Here is a 19,165-nt window from a genome sequence, read left to right on the forward strand (position 1 = left end):
AACTATTAACATGCTTAGCAGAATTCTTCAGTATATCCTTCAATTCTTCTTCTCGTGCAGGATGTTCCAGTCTGTGGGATATACACTGTTCGAAGCATCAGTGATGACACAAGTGCAGGAGCGAGGCATCAACTATGGCTTCCAGAGGGCATGGGGCACTCTGGCTGTCATAGTATTCTCCCTCATCAGTGGCTACATCATTGACAAAACAGGCGGCTTCAAGTAGGTTTGTGTGCACGCTGAGGCTGCCACCACCTTCACTCTTATAGGCACATGTGCTGAGGACAAGAGGGAGGAGGGAAGGGAACGTGAGGGGATGGAAGGTGAGAGGTGGTAGAGGAGAGGGGTTAGGGAGGTAGATGCTTAGCTAGTATGAGCACTATAGGTAGTAGTCCCTACCTTGGGCGAAAGTTGAATAAAATATTATATTTCTTTTTACCAAGTCAGGATAAAAAAAATTGTGCGCGCCAGTGGTTAGCGTCAGCGGCTGGCATTCTCACGTTTGTGGGGTTTGAGTCACCTAAAAGCTCCAGTTGATTTTCTCATCTTTATTAATTATAATTACTATTATTATTACACAGAGTAATCACACTAAAGTAGCATCAATGAGAACACTCATAAGAGCCATGATGAGGGTTCGAACCTATGCGGTGGGTGTTCACACGTGCACGCGTTAGTGTGATTACTCTGAAAGAGGAGCATCAAAGGTAGAACATTACTAGATGACAAAGCCTGAGTGCTTGGGGGATATTGTGGGACAGTCCTGGTCCCCGCTTCAATTGAAGCCTCGGGAAACCCTTGTGTGTTTGGTAGAACTCCAGGTTACAATCCTTACACCATGATGTGCCCTAGTCGTCTAGAGCATGGGCGTGGAAACACCTACCACATAAGTTCGAACCCTCATCATGGCTTCTATGCATTTATTACTATTATTATTATTATTAAGCAGATGCACAAGTTGAGAAGAAAAGGTAGGGAGAGAGAGAGAGAGAGAAGCAGAGGTAGATAGGGTTGGAAGGAGGGATTACAGTGGAAATGAGAGGTAAACTAGGAATCAGAGTTGGAAGGTGGGAATGATCTGGACACTGAATGTATTATTACTATGGTTTCCATTATGTTAACAGCATTCTTGCAGAATGATCTTCTGGGTGTCAGCAGTTCTACACATTGTGTCAGCCGCCTTAATGCTGTTACTGACGAACTTCAAGGTCCCGACTCAGTCTTTAACAAAGGAAATCTTCAAGTACCTGTGCAATGCTGAGGTCATCTTACTCTTCACTGCTCTGCTGGTTGCAGGTGTGTGCATGGGGACCTTCTTTAGAAGTGGTTGCAGATATATGCATAGATCCTTTATAGATCACTGTAGATATTTATAGGGGGACTCTTCGTTGCAGGTGTCCTTTATTTATTAATATTTAGCGATGCCATGTCTGCTTACCTCATCGTCTTTGTAATGCAGTGGCCACTAACTACTATATGTTTATTCCAGTGCCTGACCTGACCCGAGACCTAAAACAATCAGTCTAATCCAATCTCTTTGTAACAATGTCCCTTTTTAACCCTTTTAATGTCCCGTACACTTGCCTAAAAAAATCTCAAATATCGCATGAACCGTGGAACCAGGAGTTGACAAACTGGGCACGGGATCATACAGCCCGAGAGGAGCAGCTCAGCTGCCCAGCACAGGCATGGGATAGAAAATTGGGGTCCAAAGGAAAGGCTTCCAGGGAAGGGGGGTTGGCTGAAAGGAATACCAAAGCCACAGCGGGACGAGCAGGCTCAACTGTCTCCGCACCTATATTTGAAGGGACAATCCCGGGAGCTATCTGAGCCACATCCCAAGCTCAACTCCGCTCCGACCCGGAAACCTTCATCTGGACCGGAAGCAGGGAGCCCGGTTGACCATGGGCTACCTCCTCTCTTACCCATGAACGAGTGGGGGAGGTAGGGCAAACGAGTTTGCGGTACTTTTGAGAGAATTCGATCATTTATTTACATAGTTATTTTAGTAGTTTTAGAGGCTGCAGTCTCTATTGAAGCCAGCAGTTCTTTGTTTTGACTCGCTGACTTTCTGGTTGCTTCTCCTGTGATGATATAAATAAATTCATGTCACCACACTGTGCCTCTGTGAGAGGGGGGGGCCAGGTTCTGGCGTTTGAAGTTCTTTTGGCCGGTAGGCCAATAGAACTGCTGATGCAACCTAGTAGATGGTAAACTATCAGTCAATGTAAACTTCTGGCTCCCCGCAGAAAATTTGTCTCGAGTAGACAGGCCTTTCAAAAACTGGAGTGCATGGAAAAATTAATTTAAATACAAGAGGACTTTTGGTGGTGAAAAAGTTGAGAACCACTCTCCTAGATTGTTTTGCAAATGTCAGTAAAGAATATTTTTCATATCCTTGCACTGAAAAATTCTTAACAATTCTGTTTTCACTTTCCTTGGCAGGTGTGTTCATCGGGTACCTGGAGACGTTCATGTATCGCTATTTGTTTAGCTTGGGTGCTAGCAACATTCTCATTGGCCTCACCGTGACGGTTGGGGCACCCTTTGAGCTCATTATCACCCTAGTCACTTCTTACTTCGTGAGGCTCATGGGTCATGCTCCTCTGATAATGGCAGGCTTATCTGCTTATGCTGTTAGGCTGGTTGGTAAGTTGGATGTTCCTACCCAGCTTCACTGGTATATATGAAGTTTTAATTGTTTAAGAACCTTTTGCCAAGTTGTACATTGCTGGAAATGTGCATTATGAAAAGGCGGGCACAAACTTTCATTAAGTACATGTAATAAGATATAATTTGAGATATGATCACTAGTATGGTATTTCACAAGCTAGATAAAACTAACATTGAATGTAATGAAACATCTCTTTTCTGGATGAGCCCCAGTGGCTCCCTGAAGCAATTTCATCGAGTTGGCTCCCATCTACTAGGTCACATCAGCCGCAGTGTTTTGTGTAGTTTACCGGAGGACCAGAGGCAGGCACCCTTACAGAGGCATAGAGCAGGTGACACTGCCACCACACCGGGAAAATAAAAAGGAAAGTCAGCAAAAGAATACAGACCACTACCGGGTTCAAAGAGACTGAAGCCTCAAAACTACCAGAAGAATTCCCCCAAACAATGTAAACAAACGATGAAATCTCTTGAAACTAGTACGAGCACATTAGCACTACCAAAGCTGGAATATGGAGCGGTTGTTTGGTGCCCATATCTTAAGAAGCACATCAACAAACTGGAAAAGGTGCAAAGACATGCAACTAAATGGCTCCTGGAACTGAAGGACAAGAGCTACGAGGAGAGGTAAGAGGCATTAAATATGCCAAAACTATAAGATAGAAGAAAGAGGCGATATGATCACTACATACAAAATAGTAACGGGACTCATTAAAATTGATAGAGAATAATTCCTGAGACCTGGAACTTCAAGAAACGGTCATAGATTTCAACTAAACAAATCTGCAGAAGAAATAAAAGAAAATTCACTTTCGCAAACAGAGTGGTAGATGTTGGTGGATGCCAGAGCTATCAGTAGTTTCAAAGCGTTATATGACAGAGTTCTGGGAAGACTGACGTAGCCTAGTCAAAGTAGCTGTGAAGATAGACTTCGATATGCTGTGTAAAACAAGCAAGCATGTGAACCCCAGTATGTCCCAAGCAGCCAAAATGCTTACCTCTACTCAAGGATTTAGACAGAAGGGCAAAAGACCCTTATACACACCCCAAGGTAAGGCCCTCTCCCCAATAGTGTGGCCACTCAAGAACAATCTCCCAAACACACCAGGCAAGAAAACTGTCGCTATAGGGGTAACAATGTGAACACTCTGGGGATGTAGTCCATGAGCACGTACAGCTCCAAGCACCCTATGAACCAGGATCATGCACCACAAACCAGATGGAAAACATGCCCGTGAAGCTTACTAAAATATAGGACGATACCAAGTAAATGGACCCCCCATCCTCAGTAGGACAAAGCTTAAGGATGGCTGACTCTTAGCTTAGAAGCAGCAGGCCCCATGTGGCTTGTTGATAACCTGGGCACCCTACACTGAATAACCAGTCATGTCCACATCGGCGACAGAGCTGGCCTGGAGAGCTAGGGCTGATCTGGAGCCCCAGATCCTCGCCAGTTGATAGGGGTGGATGCATTAGTTCCAAGAGATTCGATCCATTGTTTACATTGTCTGGTTGTGGGGGTCACAAGCCAGTTTTGCAGTTTCGAGACTTTGGTCTCTTCAGCCCAGCAGTGGTAGTATTGGTTTCCTAACTTGTTGTATGCTTTCCTGGTGGAGTGGCAGTGTCACTAGCTTTGTGAGGAAAGCCAGGCTCTGGCTCAGGTCTCTGGTAGGCCAAACAGAACTCCTCGGCTGATGTGACTTGGTAGTTGGGCGGCTTCAGGGACTCATAAGAGGCGCCCTGTGAAATGGTGTTTTTCCCGACTTAATTATCCTAGCTTAATTTGAGCTGACCTGAATTTAATAACTTAGGTTATAGACATTCATATCAAACTCCTGTATGCAGATTACATATACTCAAATTTAACAACATGCTATTTTATACAAATATATCATGTTTACATGCAGGAATGAGTGTACTGATTGACCCATGGTGGGTGCTCCCATTGGAAATGCTGGAGTCTGTGGCCAATGGGTTGCTCTTCACTGCTGCCATTATGTACTGCACCGTCCTCTTCCCCATGGATACCATCACAACATTCCGAGGCATCTTTGCTGTTGTCTACTTTGGTGTTGGTGAGTTAATTTTGGAGTAGCTCTTGACTTGATTGAGATGTGAATGTTGTAAATACATCCCTCGAGATATTATCTCCGTAATCCACTCACTCAAACCCGAAATTGCTAACACTAGGGCAATACCAACCATTACATAAACGTACTTAACTTACACCAGGTGCCTTTCTCTGCCTTTCGTTAATTATCTTAAGTTTCCTGTATCCGCTTCAGGTCAACTGGCCTGCGGGGCAGTTGGATTGTTTTGCGTGTCAGTAATTTTCCAAATTATACAGAACTAAAAAAGGTAATAATAAAATGAGTAGAAGCCGTGAGGTGCATCCTCCTCACGGATCCTGAGGAGCCGTGAGAAGGATTTGAACCCTCTCACTTCGTACTTCCAAGCCCACACCCTAGACTACTACACCACGATGTGGTCAAAAGGAATGCAACCTGGGATTCAACTGAATCCTATATGGGGTCCTGAGGCTTCCAATGAAGCCCAATCAGGGATTTTCACACATTGTCCACTGGGCCTCACTGGAAGCCTCAGGACCCAGATACGATTCAGTTGAATCCCAGGATGCATTCCTTTTGACCAAATCGTGGTGTAGTGCTCTATGTGGGCTTGGTAGTACGAAGTGAGAGGGTTCAAATCCTCTTCATGGCTCCTATTGGTTTTTACATTGATACTTCACGTTAATGGGATTTCATTGTGCATTTGAAGAGAAGAGTTAGAGGTGGACCTCCTGGACCACAGCCAGGGTGCGTGCGGGCTATGTGTGAAACCCCTGATTGGGCTTAAGGAGGCCAAGTGCTCGTCCACCAAAACTTCCTCAAGCACACTCAATTATCTGGGGGGAGCCCCGTCGGCTCACCAGAGCTTATCCAGGCTGATATGCTAATGTCAGGCTTTGACTTCAGTCATGTGTATGGAGTTCTGTGGGCCTACCGAGGACCACGAGCCAGAACCTGGCCCCCTCAGAGAGGCATGGGGAGCAATGGCCTCTAGAAACCCCCGTGTGGTTGGAAGCATTCTATGTCTGTCATCGACCGGGTCAGGCACCCAGAAAGGTAACCATCGCAAAACACACCCCTATTCTGGTGAAAATTGCTACCAAAAGCCGAACAAGTGGATAGAACTCCCCAGAAAGAAACAAGCAAACGAGCATGACGTCACACGTCGCCGCGCCACTGTCTGCGCAGCTCCCCCCCTTCCCGGGAGGGGGAAGGGGGAGCCCCAGACCCCTTGCGCCTGCTATCCACCCTTCAGTTCTAAGGTTGATGCTAGAGGCAATGGTCGTGTGCTCCGGCTCCGGTGGTCGTTTCAGCACTGTACCTAGTGTGTGGTGACTGCTAGGTGGTGCGTGAGCTGGGAGTGATTCTCCAGGACTCGGGCTGCATGTGACTAGGGTTTCCTTCCCTAGGTGCCCTGTAAATACTGCCCATGGGGCTTGGGGTTACCTTTCACAAGTTCCTTGGGTTCTGCCTCTGCTAGGCCATTTACTTCTTGGTTTTCGGCCTCCCTTTGTGTGGCAGGGTGTTCTGTCTTCCTTGTTCACCTTAGAGTGATGGGCAGTTTTGCGCTGGTAGGGGCAGGAGGTACTGCGCAGCTTGTTTTCACCAATCATAGCGGCCGGCTCTGTTCCGCCTGGGTACGGTGTCCTCTTGCGGGGTTTTCGTTTTCTTTTTGTTTGTCTGCCTGGTGGGGGAGGGGTCTGCCTTGGTTCATGTCCCCTGTGTTCTGAGTACTCTTTTTTTTCTTCCGGTGGTTCCCCCTGCTAGGTACCCATGAGTTTACGCATCTCAGGGGTTTAATTCTTAGAAGGTTGTTTGGTATACATGGGCGCCGATTAGCAGTACCCTGCCTGGGATTACCTGGGCATCAGTTACGTTAAACGCTCAGGACCCTGGGAATTCCCTTGGGGGGGTGCGTGGGTCCGACAGATGTGTCCCCGGAGTCCCTTCCCCCCCCCCCCCCTCGCTTCGTGCGAGTTTGAGGGTTGCTCGGTCCTCTTGACTTAGGGTGACCCTCACGGTTTTTGCCTCCGTCTGCTGCCTGTGGGATTGGTGGCACCTTCGACCCGGAGTCCTGCGAGTTTCGTTGCTTGTTTGTGACTTGGTTACCTGATCTTATGCTGACTAGGTGCAGGCAGCACGAGCGTTGCACGTTAAGTTCAGGTGGTGGCAACGCGCTAGGTTGTTTGTAGGCCCGGAAGGCCCAAGGCTGCCCCGCTTTTTATTGTTGTGACGGGGCTTGGGGGTATTGATTGCTTCGGTTTTGTTCCTTCCTCGCCCCCTTGTCTTTTCCCTATTGTGGTTCAGTCTGGTTCCCCCCCCCTCCTTCCTCCCTGCATCCGGATCCGTGCCATCTGTGGGTTCAGGGTTGGGGCGGGGTTTTGATGGGCTTGAGACTCGAGCGGTCTCGGGGGTTTCCCCTTCCAGGGTAGCAACGGAGGCATTCGAGCCAGTTCCTTCAGCAGGGTTGTATGAATCTACCAGTGGGCTTTCTTGGTAAATTTCCGGTTGCCCCGGCCTTTTCTTTTGAGGCTCGGGCTTTGGGGGGACGGCTTGGCCCCGGGGCCTGCCATGGAGGTTCCCGGGGTTGGGGAGGGGCTGACTTAGGAGGCCTCGAGCCTTGTTGGACCCCGCCAGGGTTTTTCTACCCTCAGTGCGGGGCTTGTGTTTGCGGGGAGTGGGGTTTTTCCTTCCCCCCTCTGTATAGGAGTTGTTGGGCGTCGGCCCCTCCCCGGGTTTGGATCCTTGTTCCTTTGGGTCCGTTCAGTTCCGTCCTATCAGTGGGTACTTTTCTCCGTTTCTACCCCCTTTTCTCTGGGGCGGAACTAATCTGTCATTAAGGGGGGGCATGTTCCCCTGTTATTGGGGTTTCTGCATTACTTTTGGTCTCTGGTGCGACTGTGCCTTTCTAAGCCTTCCTGATATTGTTTGCTTCTGTGAGATTTCGAGGATGCGGGAAGGTCTTCGATTCTTCCCGCATTATTGGAATGTCTGTCGTCTTCCAGTGAGGCTTACCACCGGTCCTTTTTGGACTCGTTGGTTCTCTTCCGGGCTTCCTGTCTTTTTTATACTGTCTCGTTCTTTTGTCATTATTTCTTCTCTCTGTGCTCTGTCAAGGCACTGCTAATATTTTGTGATTCTCCTTGTTGGCGCCCTCCCCGCTGGGCAGGGTTGTGCGGTTCGGACCTCATTTGTCCTACGCGTGCGCCCTGGGAGTTTTTGTTGTAGACGGTGTACACAAGTGCTGGTGTTCCACATCCTTTTTTTCTCTGGTGCTTCGCTTCTCGCTCCTCTCGTCTCTCCAGTCCCTGCCCCATAGATGCTGGGGGTGTTCTGGGTTGCTGCTATGGGGAGGATGCTGCGTTTTCATTGCAATTGGGTGTGGGGCGCCTCCTTCACCTCTACCCTACTATTCTCCTGCGGGTGTGGCTCTGGCCTTCTTCCTCTGGTGCTGCTCCCGGACTCCTATCGGCTACGTTGTCATGCAACATTCGTGCCTACATTTTGCAGGCGAGTTTATGCAGTCTGGCGTCTCTTTTGGCCAGGCCCTGGTTCGTGACTACGACTTGACGACCATAAGACCCAGGTGACTACAGAGGGCCTATTTGCCCATACGAGGCAGTTCTTATTTCTACCAATCCGGTCCCACTCATGTACATGATCATCACATGCTTGAGTCCATCAAGGGGCCCCTATCTTCGCCTTGTTTTGAGGTACAATGGTGACGGTAAATGTTATGGGGTAAATGTTACACTGGGTCAGGATGTTATGTGGTAACATTTTGCTGTGGCTTGATACTGGGGTTCTGTGTTGGGGTTTGGTTGTGGCATTTTGTTTGGCTCGGGCGTGCTTCTTCCTGGAGCCTTCCTTGTTCGTTTGTGTTGTTTGTTACACGATGGGTTACGGCCCCGTTTTTCGTGGTCTTATCTGGGTCACTCTTTCCTTGCCCGTCTTGCAGTGCCTGGCTTAGCCCTTCCTTATACATTGGATTCTCTGTGCCCACCTAGTTGTCCTTACCTAGCTGTGCTTGGGGTTGAGCTTTAGCTCTTTGGTCCCGCTTCTTGGCTGTCGTTCGCCTGACATGGACATGGCCTCTGTGTTGTTGGTCCTGTCCCTTACGTTCCCGTTGCTGCCTATCTTCCTCGTTCCTCATCTTTCTCTTATGCTCATGTCCCTCGCTGCTGGTGCTGTGGTTGTTTTTCTACTCCATATAGCTTGTTCCTGTATCCGCTTCAGGTCGACTGCCCTGCGGGGTAGTTGGATTGTTTTGCGTGTCAGTTCCTCATACAGGGCTTGACGTCTGCGACGAGCCCTGTACAAATTAGTTTGCGTTTGTGTTGTGCTAAGTGTCAAGGGATTTAATAGATCTGATGTTACCTCGCCCCTCTCATTACACCTTGTTGTGTGCTTTTGTATGTGCGTCTTGACACCTGCTGCTGCCTTGCTGTTACCTTGCAGTGTTTCCCAGGGCTTGGTATCCCACGGCACGGTCGTCAACAGGGCCTCCTCATTACTGGTCTGGTCGCCCAGGATGTTTGACGCTGCTGTGTGCAGCCTGACATATTACTTACAGCCTGGTTGTTCAGGTATCCTTTGGGGGTGTTGATCCAATTCTCTCTTGGTCACTGTGAGGAGACGGTCTGTTTTCCCCCTTCTGTCGTGGAGGCGTGTTGAACAGTCTCGGGCCTTTGATGTTGCTGGGGTTCTCTGAGTAGGGGGCTCGGTTGAACTTTGTCCATGTTCCATTCCCTGTTTTTGCACCGCCCCTGTGGTTTGACGATTCCCGACTTGCTAGGTTTGGGTTCCTGTTTTCCTGGCTTACCCTGCCACTCGGCATTTCTCGGATTTTGTGGTGTCACTTCTTACAAGTCTCGCATCGGGGCCACAGTGTCTCCAATCTCAACACGGGCTCGCTGGCATTGGGAAGTTCTGTACAGCAGATGTTCCTTCTCATTCCTTACTGGCTTGGGTTCCAGCTCTGCTCGGTGGTTGCACCCGAGATTTTCCCGCGACTCTGCCTCTTTCTATACTCGATCGGTCCATGGCGGGGCTGGTTCAGTTCTGCCTCGAGTATCTCACCATCTGTTGGTGGTCAGATGGCTTCGTTGATGGAGTCCCACCTGCGTGCTTCGTCTTGACGGCGATGTGGGGTTTTCTTTGGTGGCCTTTCCTTTTTCTTTTTGTCCCTTCGTCGGTTCGCTATGTTTTCTTAACGTGATCTGGTCCTTCTCTTGTGGAGGTTTGGGGGCCGTCATCTTGCCACATACTGTCGACTTGTCTCGTGCGGCGCTGACGGAGCTACTCCGGGATGTTTTGATTTTAGAAGATGCCTCGGCACCGCTTCGCGAGCATGGTTCACCTCCGGCCTGCTCTTGCACCGCTTGAGCCAATCTGGTTCTTGGATTGTGTGCTCTTTTCTCTTCTCCTTGGTTTGTGATGGCCCCTTCGGTTCAGAGTTGTTTTCCGAGGCTCTTTTTTTTGTTGGAGTTAGCCTCTGGGGGTTGAGTTGGTGTGCTTCATACCTTCTTCCAGTGCCTGGGTTTTGGCTCTTTTGGTTTTTCTGATAAGTTTGTTTGCATGAGGCCATCTCCTTCTTTTCTCCGCCTCCCAGTTTTGGTCTCTTATTTGCATTTTTGGGTAGATAGCTCTGGAGAGCCGACTGGGCTTCCCCAGAAAACCAGCGCTGAATGTATTGAAATGCCATTTTCTGGGCGAGACCCGGAGGCTCCCCAGCAAACCTCCCTCCCCTCCGGCCGGCGTTTTTTCGTGTCTTTTGACATCCAGCCTCAGAACTGAAGGGTGGATAGCCGGCTTGAGGGTCTGGGGCTCCCCCTTCCGGGAAGGCGGGAGCTGCGCAGACAGAGGCGCGGCGACGTGTGACGTCATGCTCGTTTGCTTGCTTGTTTTGAGGAGTTCTATCCACTTGTTCGGCTTTTGGTAGCAATTTTCACCAGAATAGGGGTGTGTTTTGCGACACTTACCTTTCTGGGTGCCTGACCCGGTCGATGGCAGACATAGAATGCTTCCAACCACACGGGGGTTTCTATAGGCCATTGCTCCCCCATGCATCTCTGAGCGGGCCAGGTTCTGGCTCGTGGTCCCCGGTAGGCCCACAGAACTCCATACACATGACTGATGCCAAAGCCTGACATTAGCATATCAGCCTGGATAAGCTCTGGGGAGCCTTCGGGTCTCACTCAGAAAATGGTGTTTCATTACATTCAACGCTAGTTTTTTTTGTGAATAGTATCTTTATGGTAAATGCTCCAAATTTTTCTAATGGATCAATATCATACCATAAACAGAAAAAAATACAAAAAAAAAATTAAAAAATTTCAAATTTGATGTCAAAATATTAAATATGTAACCAGTTATTTTATTCATTATGGTCTCAGAACGGCATATAACCTTCATGTTTCATATTGCAAAATATTGTTTGAGAGTATAGCTTGCTGCAAAATATTTTTTCAAGGTTGCCATCCAAATATGTGCAAAATTTAGACACACAATTTATAGCTCCAAACGTTATGGCTTTATGACTAACTACAAAAAGAAAACCTTGAGCTAAGAACTTTGAACATACGTAAAAATAATGAGAATTAATCAGACACTGAAGATTTTATAGTGCCTCAAAGATGAAAATTATGTTCATAGAGAAAAATGAAGTTAAAGTTTTCGACAATAAATATAGCACTTCGAATTTATGACATATCTTGTAAGTTTTATTTAAGATTGCTGGGCATTCCTACTCGAATATGTGAAAGTTGTAGGTCAATATGTGTTGAAATGAAGTAAAGAAAAAATAACCCCAAAAAACAAAATGTAGGGATAACAAATATATATATGCCAGTAACTTTATTGCCCATATATAAGTGATAAGGTCCTCTTCTGGTCCTCATTCATCAAAACAACCTAAAGAGACAATGTTTACCAGACCACACACTAGAAGGTGAAGGGACGACGTCGACCCTTCACCTTCTAGAGTGTGGTCTGGTCAACATACTTTAGCCACGTTATTGTGACTAACGCCTGGCTAAAGAGACAAAGAAAATAGTTTGAAATCTGTAAATAAATCGGCCCCCCCCCCCAAAAAAAAAGTCACCTGTGGCTGATTTACATGCTGACCAATTTCGTTCCAACTTCACATGTTTAGTGCCGGATATGCATTCTTCAAGATGTAGAAGTCACAACAAAATCCGCATAGAAACAAAGGAGAGAACAGAAAAAGTAGAAAAATATGGTTGTCAGCTTTTCATACAAAGGAGCATAAAAAATATTGCCATTGGGCAATGTATTTATATGATATGTAATAAAATACAGCATAATAATATACTAACTCATGTGTGAAATCTGGCCCGCAGGTGGTCCCAGCTGCATATCATACCATACAAGGCATACCAGCTGCTTTGTGCGTCGAACAGGTGTTTGTATCTCTTTATCCCAGATTGCCAGTAAATAGGTGGTGTTATTGTTATTATCAGTTCCGGTTGCTGCCCGTCGCGCACGTATTTATCTTTAACAAATTTGTAAAAAATCCATTTCTTAACATATTGGGATGAAAATTTCACGACGCTGATGCCAAATAACGGGATTTTTTTTCAATATATTTCATATTTGAAAAAATACTCCTCAGTCACCGGGCCCCTTAAGTAGAAGCCTCGGGACCCCTAGAGGATTCAGTTGAATTCCAGGCTTGCACTGCTTTTGACCATGTAGTGGTCTAGGGCGTACGAGGTGTGCAGGTTCGAATCATCCTCACAGCTCTCCTTATTTTCTGATTGATACATCATGTTAATATGATTACATTATGCAAAAAAACCAGTCTTGAATGTAATGAAATTTCAATTTCTGTGTGAGCCCAAGTTAGCCCTAAGAGGCTACTATATACTGATATACCAACTACTACGTAGCATCAGCTATGGAATTCTATAGGCCTACCGGAGACCAGAACTTGCCCCCCCCCCTGCATCCCCCTCAGAGGCACAGAGAGTGGTGACATTTATTTTCACCACCTCACCAGGGAAGCAGCCAGAAAATCAGCAAGTCAAAACAAACCATTGCTGGCTTCAGTAGACCAAAGCCTTGAAACCCAGCGAAAGAATTTGCCCAAATATGTATAACAAATGATCAAATTCTCTGGGCACTAACGTGAGATCATTCACCTGACTCCTCCCACTCATTTAGGAGGTGGGGGGGGAGGGGAGGGTCACGACATGTCCTGGTCAGATTAGTGTCCTTCCAAGAATAGGTGGTCCTGGGTGTCCAGCTCAGCCTGGGTTTCATGTGCTGCTTGCTCAGTGTTCGAACCTGGGCATTTGTATGGGTCTCTGCCCCTTTTATGATCGCCCCAGTGGTCTACTCTGCTGGTTTGACCTTCCCCCTCGGTCTTCTCAACCGGTATTTCTGCTGCATATATATACATCTTGAATTTACCTGGGAGCCACTAACATACTCGTGGTAGATGAGGAGAGGAAGCCGGTGGCTTGTCATAGGTCCCCCCCATTTGTCCTGATGATTTTTTTCAAGTTCGTTTTTAAATCTTGGCAGAGTTTTGTCATTTACTCTTTCGGCAGGTAGGTGGTTCCATGGGTTTATACCCCTTCGGTTAAAAAGTATCTCCTATTTTCAGTCCAACATTGAGGCTTGTTGAGCTTTTAACTGTTACTCCTTGTCTGCATTACATCTGACCTTTTGCAAAAGTTGTCCGGATCAACACCCTCCAAATTGTTCAGAATTTTGAACGTTTTTATGGGATCAGGCCTATCATGTCTGGTATGCAGTGTTGTTAGCCCTGTGTGTGTGTGTAGGCCTCAGTACTGAGGGACCAACCAAGACTGGCATATGCAACACAAGCTAACAGCACTGCTGTTCAGCTTCTGTCCACAGCATCACTTAAGTGAAAAAATTCAAGTACTGTACTGCAATTATTTTGCGATGATCTGTGTACACTGTTCAGATATCAGTGAACACATTACCCTTTATGATGATCACAGCACGAGGCAGACAGCCACCTAGCACTGTGCTACTGTTTGCTGCTTCTAAGCATCTTGAAATGACAGCTCAAGTGCCTTTTGTGGGGAAATCTGGCTCCAGTATAATACTAATAAAATGTATTATTATAAGAATGCAAAATAATGATTAATTCTAAGATAGCTCGAAGGACCAGAATGAGTAATGAAATGAGGAAATCAGTGGCTTATAGATCTATGATTATATGTGAATAAATTCTATTAAGCAATGACTGTAAATTAGATAATTCTAGAGCCAGCCTCCCATGACACATTTTGGGGGGTTATTCTATGAGTTTAATCTGTGTAACATATATTATGCAATAATAATAATGAGTAGTATAATATGCACACATATAGATAATGAGAAAATATAATACAAGAAATACTATTGCAATGTAAAGATTAGTAATGCATAAAAGTAATACATGGTTTGTAAAACCATAATATATGGACTCTGAATAATAAGGTACTATCTACAATGAAAACTGATTAAATCTCAGCTGTGACAGAGGGACGTAGATGCAGTCCATTGTACATCAGCCTGGAAACAGTTTGAGATAGCAATACTTGGAACACGTGAAGGTATGGCGGTCACACGCTTCCTCAGGTATGTTGCACCATGCTGCAATAATGATAATTCCGTAATTTCCACCCCAAACTAGTATTTACACACATATAAAGTAATATCTAAATATTTGGAGGGAAAGGAGTTGCACTCACGTGGGAATTTTTGGTACGCCCGCAGCGTTACGACATGGCCACCTATATTAGTTAATCTTTGAGCTCAATAAATTAAACTAAGAGGTGTAAATGCCTGCCGAACTGGTGTCCGTAATTCTGATAAGCTGCGTCCTCAATCTAGCGTCCAGGGATGTTATGATGTCGTCTGGATGGTAAGATTTGTTGGACCGCTTCGGAGCTCCGTCCCACTTGTTGATCGAATATGGCGAGAGTCCTCTCTCCTCCTTCCCGAAAGTCGCGCATGCGCAAAAGCTCACCGTGAGGGTTCGAGCATAAATTATATTTATTTATTAAAGCTAAATAGGGAAGGGGGCGTTTATGAACACTATATTTTATGTGGTGATGTTTGATTCTCACAGTGCAAGTCAGTTAATGTAGACTGCACAAATAAAACAATACTTGCTTGGTGGTGGAAATAATTTTAGATTATGATATTATTTACCGGAACAGCGATTAAGCTGGGTAAGGAAATTCCAGTAAACTATTGTATACTAAAGGTAAACCTATTACTAAATAATTATTCCTAATAAGGGAAAGTAAATGGTTACACTGGTGTTAAATCTACTGGTACGTGGAAATTTAGTCTCCGTGAGTGGCTGACGCAACACTGCACAATTCTAGGAGAAATTACATGATGTTTCACAACCTAATACAGTAAATTCTACAATACTAAGCTACATATTAGTAGTGTTAATTATTACGCTTAATACAGGAAATACATCCTGTTGTATTAAGGATTAGTAAATGAATATTAGATGTGTATGAAGCCTAATACAGGAAATACATCCCGTTGTATTAGGAATGAGAATAACTGTTGGAAATTTCCAACACCTTTACAAAATTGTGGAAACTAATTCATTTTCAGGATTCGGTGATTAGGATTCTGATAATATCAGCATTGTCTAGAATTATTAATGTGTGCTCTGTAGTATGTTGGGAGGAGGAATTTTGCTGAGTGAGGTAGCATCAATAGCTGATTAGCGAGTGTTGGCACAATGATGTTTGGACTCGCCAGACCAACTTAATGGTTAATTATGGTGCACAAAAATGTAGATAAGTATATATAATGTGCATATATAGTGTAATAACAGCAAAAACAGTACGTTTTATTGTTTAAAGAATACCATATTTAACTCATATTAGTTAACTGAATATATCTCTGTGTACCAATATTCAACACATACTTTGATACATTATTTCACGATTGCTCACCCTGTTAACTACACATAGATAATTACGCTTAGCTAATTACAATGAAACATTAACGTGATGTATCAATGAGAAAATCAGCAGGAGCAATGAGGAGGATTCGAACCCGCTCACTTGGCCTTCCCAAGCTAGTGTTACAGACCACTACACTACGACATGGCAAAAACAATGCAACCTGGGATTGCAGTGTGAGAGTACATAACACTGGTGTTTGACTATTACATTCTTCCTAAGCCACTAACATGCATGGCGTTTCAGGTACGTTCCTAATCTAACTAATAAAAGGTTTGGTTAACAGGAACATTGTAGTAGAATCTGAGAATAACCACAATATAAATTGATTGCATTGATTATACTGGTGAAGTTGCAAGTCTTAAGTACTAAAATTGGGGGAGTGGGTAGCACAAGATACAGTGTGAGTTTGGAGCACAAGGTACGAAATTGAGGATGGAATTAGGTACTGTACTTTATTAGTTTTACAGTACTTTTGAATAAAGGATAGGTTGGACATTTTTTTAATCCATTAAGGAGTGAGCTCCATAGACTGGATCCTTTTATTTGCATGGAGTGTTTGCACAGAATTAGTCTGACTCTAGGAATATCAGATATTTGTTTGTGGTATTTGGGTATGGGTTCTATTACATGTATCAAGGAAGATTTCAGATTTGGATTAGCATTTAGGAGCAAGGTTTTCTACATATAAATAGGACAAGAGAATGGGAAGAGTAAGTACATATTTAGCATGTTAAGGATTTAAACAGAGGGGCTGTGGGTTTCCTGAAAACAGTTTGTTATAGGTCTGATAGCAGAACTATGAGTGATAATGCGCTTGAGGTAATTTGCAGTGGTTAAACCCCATGCACCGATACCGTATGTTAGATAAGGACAGATTAGCGAGTAGTATAATGAGAGGAGAGCAGAGTGGGGAACTTAATATCTGATTTCAGAGAGTATACCAACAGTTTTTGAGACTTTTGGTTATGTGTTGTATATGGGTGCTGAAGTTTAGTCACTTGCCTGTGTATAGGCCAAGGAACTTTCAATCATTGTTAATGCTAATGTTAACATTGTCAATCTGAAGTTGAATTTGATTTGACTATTTACTTCCCAATAAAATGCAGTAGGTCTTTTCTCTGTTCAGTGTTTGTTAGTTGACATCCATGAGTGGACATTATTTTAATTCGTTATTTACAATATTATTTAGTGTGTGTGGGTTGGGAGTCTGAGTAGATTCAGGTAGTATCGTCAGCAAACAGTATAGGTTTAAAAACGTTCCAAAATTTTGCAAATCATTAAAGTATATGAGAAGTAGGAGAGGTCCTAAGATGCTGCCCTGTGGCACTCCTACAGTAGTGGTAGAGTGAGGGAGGTCATGTCATTGATGGCTACATATTGGTGTCTGTTATTAATATGTTCTGTCACGTCTTATATTTAATGTTAAGGGTACTACTGTATTGTATTTTTCAGGAAAACTGTTAGGTACAGCGGTTGGATCTGAGATGCGGGAAGCTCTGGGAGACAGGGCAACCTTCAGGGTGTTGGCCGGTACAGCCCTGGCATTTACCCTCATCTATTGCTTTGCCTTCTGCACCCTCAGAAGACACACCAACAAGACCTTCGCCCTGAAGCCCTCTCTACCCACAAAAACCCTTTCATGTAAGACCCCTCTCACTAAAGTAGAGCAACACACCACTAAACATGGGGTTGATAATACTGTGTGCAGGGTGGATGATTTGGGTGGGGTGAGTAGGGTGTTGGAGGCTTAGTAAGGTGCTGGGGGGTGAGTAGGGTGTTGGGGGTGAGTAAGGTGCTGGAGAGGTGGTCAAATTGTGTTATGGGAGTGGGTCGAACAGGGTGTTATGGGGGTGGGTCGAACAGGGTGTTATGGGGGTGGGTGGGTCGAACAGGGTGTTATGGGGGTGGGTGGGTCGAACAGGGTGTTATGGGGGTGGGTCGAACAGGGTGTTATGGGGGTGGGTGGGTTGAGCAAGATGTTGGCAAAATTATTTGAATGTTAGGGGAAAATAACCATGGTATTAAGGGGGTGAGACAAGATCACTATGCAATCTTATATTCTATTACCTAAGATAAATAAACCCACCAGAATAACTGAAATGACAGCCTCCATCCTGATCACATCTGGACTAACTAAATCTCTGCAGAAAACTTTGGAATAATCACCGATAGCTTAACTGACCACTACCCTACATTTCTTTGAACTTCCACAGGCTAGTTCAAAGGCACCTTTGAACAGGCGCCTGACAGCTGAGTGGACAGCGCTTCGGATTCGTAGTCCTGAGGTTCCAGACATCTTCTGTTCTGATGCCCAGGTGCTTAGGGAGGCACTCTCTCTCACCCCGTAGAACTGTGTAATCCGACTTTGTCGAGTGAGGGGACGCTTTTATTGTCAATCCTCGCCTTCATTGCTGAACCCGATCTTGACGGGCTGACTGTTCTTAAGGTGGCGATTGCAGGATGTATACTCGCGACTCTCCCCTGGAGGTGTCCCTGTCTTGTCGGGTGTCCTATCCTCTAATTGTGGCTCCATGGTGTTTATAGGGGTTTATTTGTGAATGAAATTCTTACCTGCTCATTTCTTTGCTGCTGAATGATCCCCCTATAACTTCCCAGACTCGTGGGATGGGGAACCAAGCCCCCGAGTCACTGTGTTGGAAGACCGGGCTCTGTAGTCCCCGCTCCATTGAACCAAGACCAAGCTACTCCTTTGACCCTCTTAACTACCCCCCTCCGCTCCTCTCCCTCCTCTATGGTAGGGTTGAGCCCCAAGCCCCCCAGTGATGACCACCTCATCACCTGGAGTGGCTCCTCTCATTGTGACAACTGCGCCTTTTACCTCCCATCTTACTGGGGATGCTCGGCGCCGACCCCCCTTCCCCCCCACACACACAGACGCACTCGCACAATTCCTTCCAAAGCTAATACGTTCCACGCGTTGTTTGATCCTGCTACGAAGACTAAATACTTTGATCTCAACCATCTGTGTTCTACACAGCCTGATGATTTCTTCCTCTATAAACACCTCATTGATTCAGTGGATACCTTTGTAAATCTGAACCCCAGCCATACTGGTATACATGTCATTGTTGCTCCTTCTCGGGATGCCGCTGCATGCTTAGTCGCATTGTCCAGCATTGGGAAGACTCCTGTTAAGATCTCCAAAAATGCCAGTATTGGCACTGTACTCCTCCTGCACCATGTTGCGACTGGTGTTAGGGACCTGAAAGACTGTCACGATGATATTAAACATATCCTTGAAGCCCAAGGCCATTCTGTTATCATGGGTGATACGTTCACTCGACCCTTTCATGGTCGTCATAAGCTTCTTTGAGTTGTGAAGATCACTTTTGATAGTAGGACCCTTCTGTCTTCTATAATTCTTGCTAGTGTCAGATGCTCTGTTCAGGAATATCTAGACTTTGCAATAGGTGCTGTAACTTTGGG

The 19,165-nt window shown here is 45.5% G+C and overlaps 1 protein-coding gene across 1 annotated transcript in view; it reads left to right on the forward strand.

Annotated features, from left to right (window-relative positions):
• Positions 1–19,165, forward strand: part of LOC123756013 (major facilitator superfamily domain-containing protein 6) — an 88,310-nt gene that overhangs the window by 54,129 nt on the left and 15,016 nt on the right. Inside the window, exons 5-9 of the mRNA XM_069300052.1 lie at positions 61–222; positions 1,136–1,296; positions 2,446–2,649; positions 4,581–4,748; positions 17,171–17,359. Coding sequence (XP_069156153.1) covers positions 61–222; positions 1,136–1,296; positions 2,446–2,649; positions 4,581–4,748; positions 17,171–17,359 — 884 coding nt within the window. The remainder of the gene's footprint in view (positions 1–60; positions 223–1,135; positions 1,297–2,445; positions 2,650–4,580; positions 4,749–17,170; positions 17,360–19,165) is intronic.

The sequence above is a fragment of the Procambarus clarkii genome, chromosome 43 (assembly GCF_040958095.1).
Source record: "Procambarus clarkii isolate CNS0578487 chromosome 43, FALCON_Pclarkii_2.0, whole genome shotgun sequence".
NCBI lineage: Eukaryota > Metazoa > Arthropoda > Malacostraca > Decapoda > Cambaridae > Procambarus > Procambarus clarkii.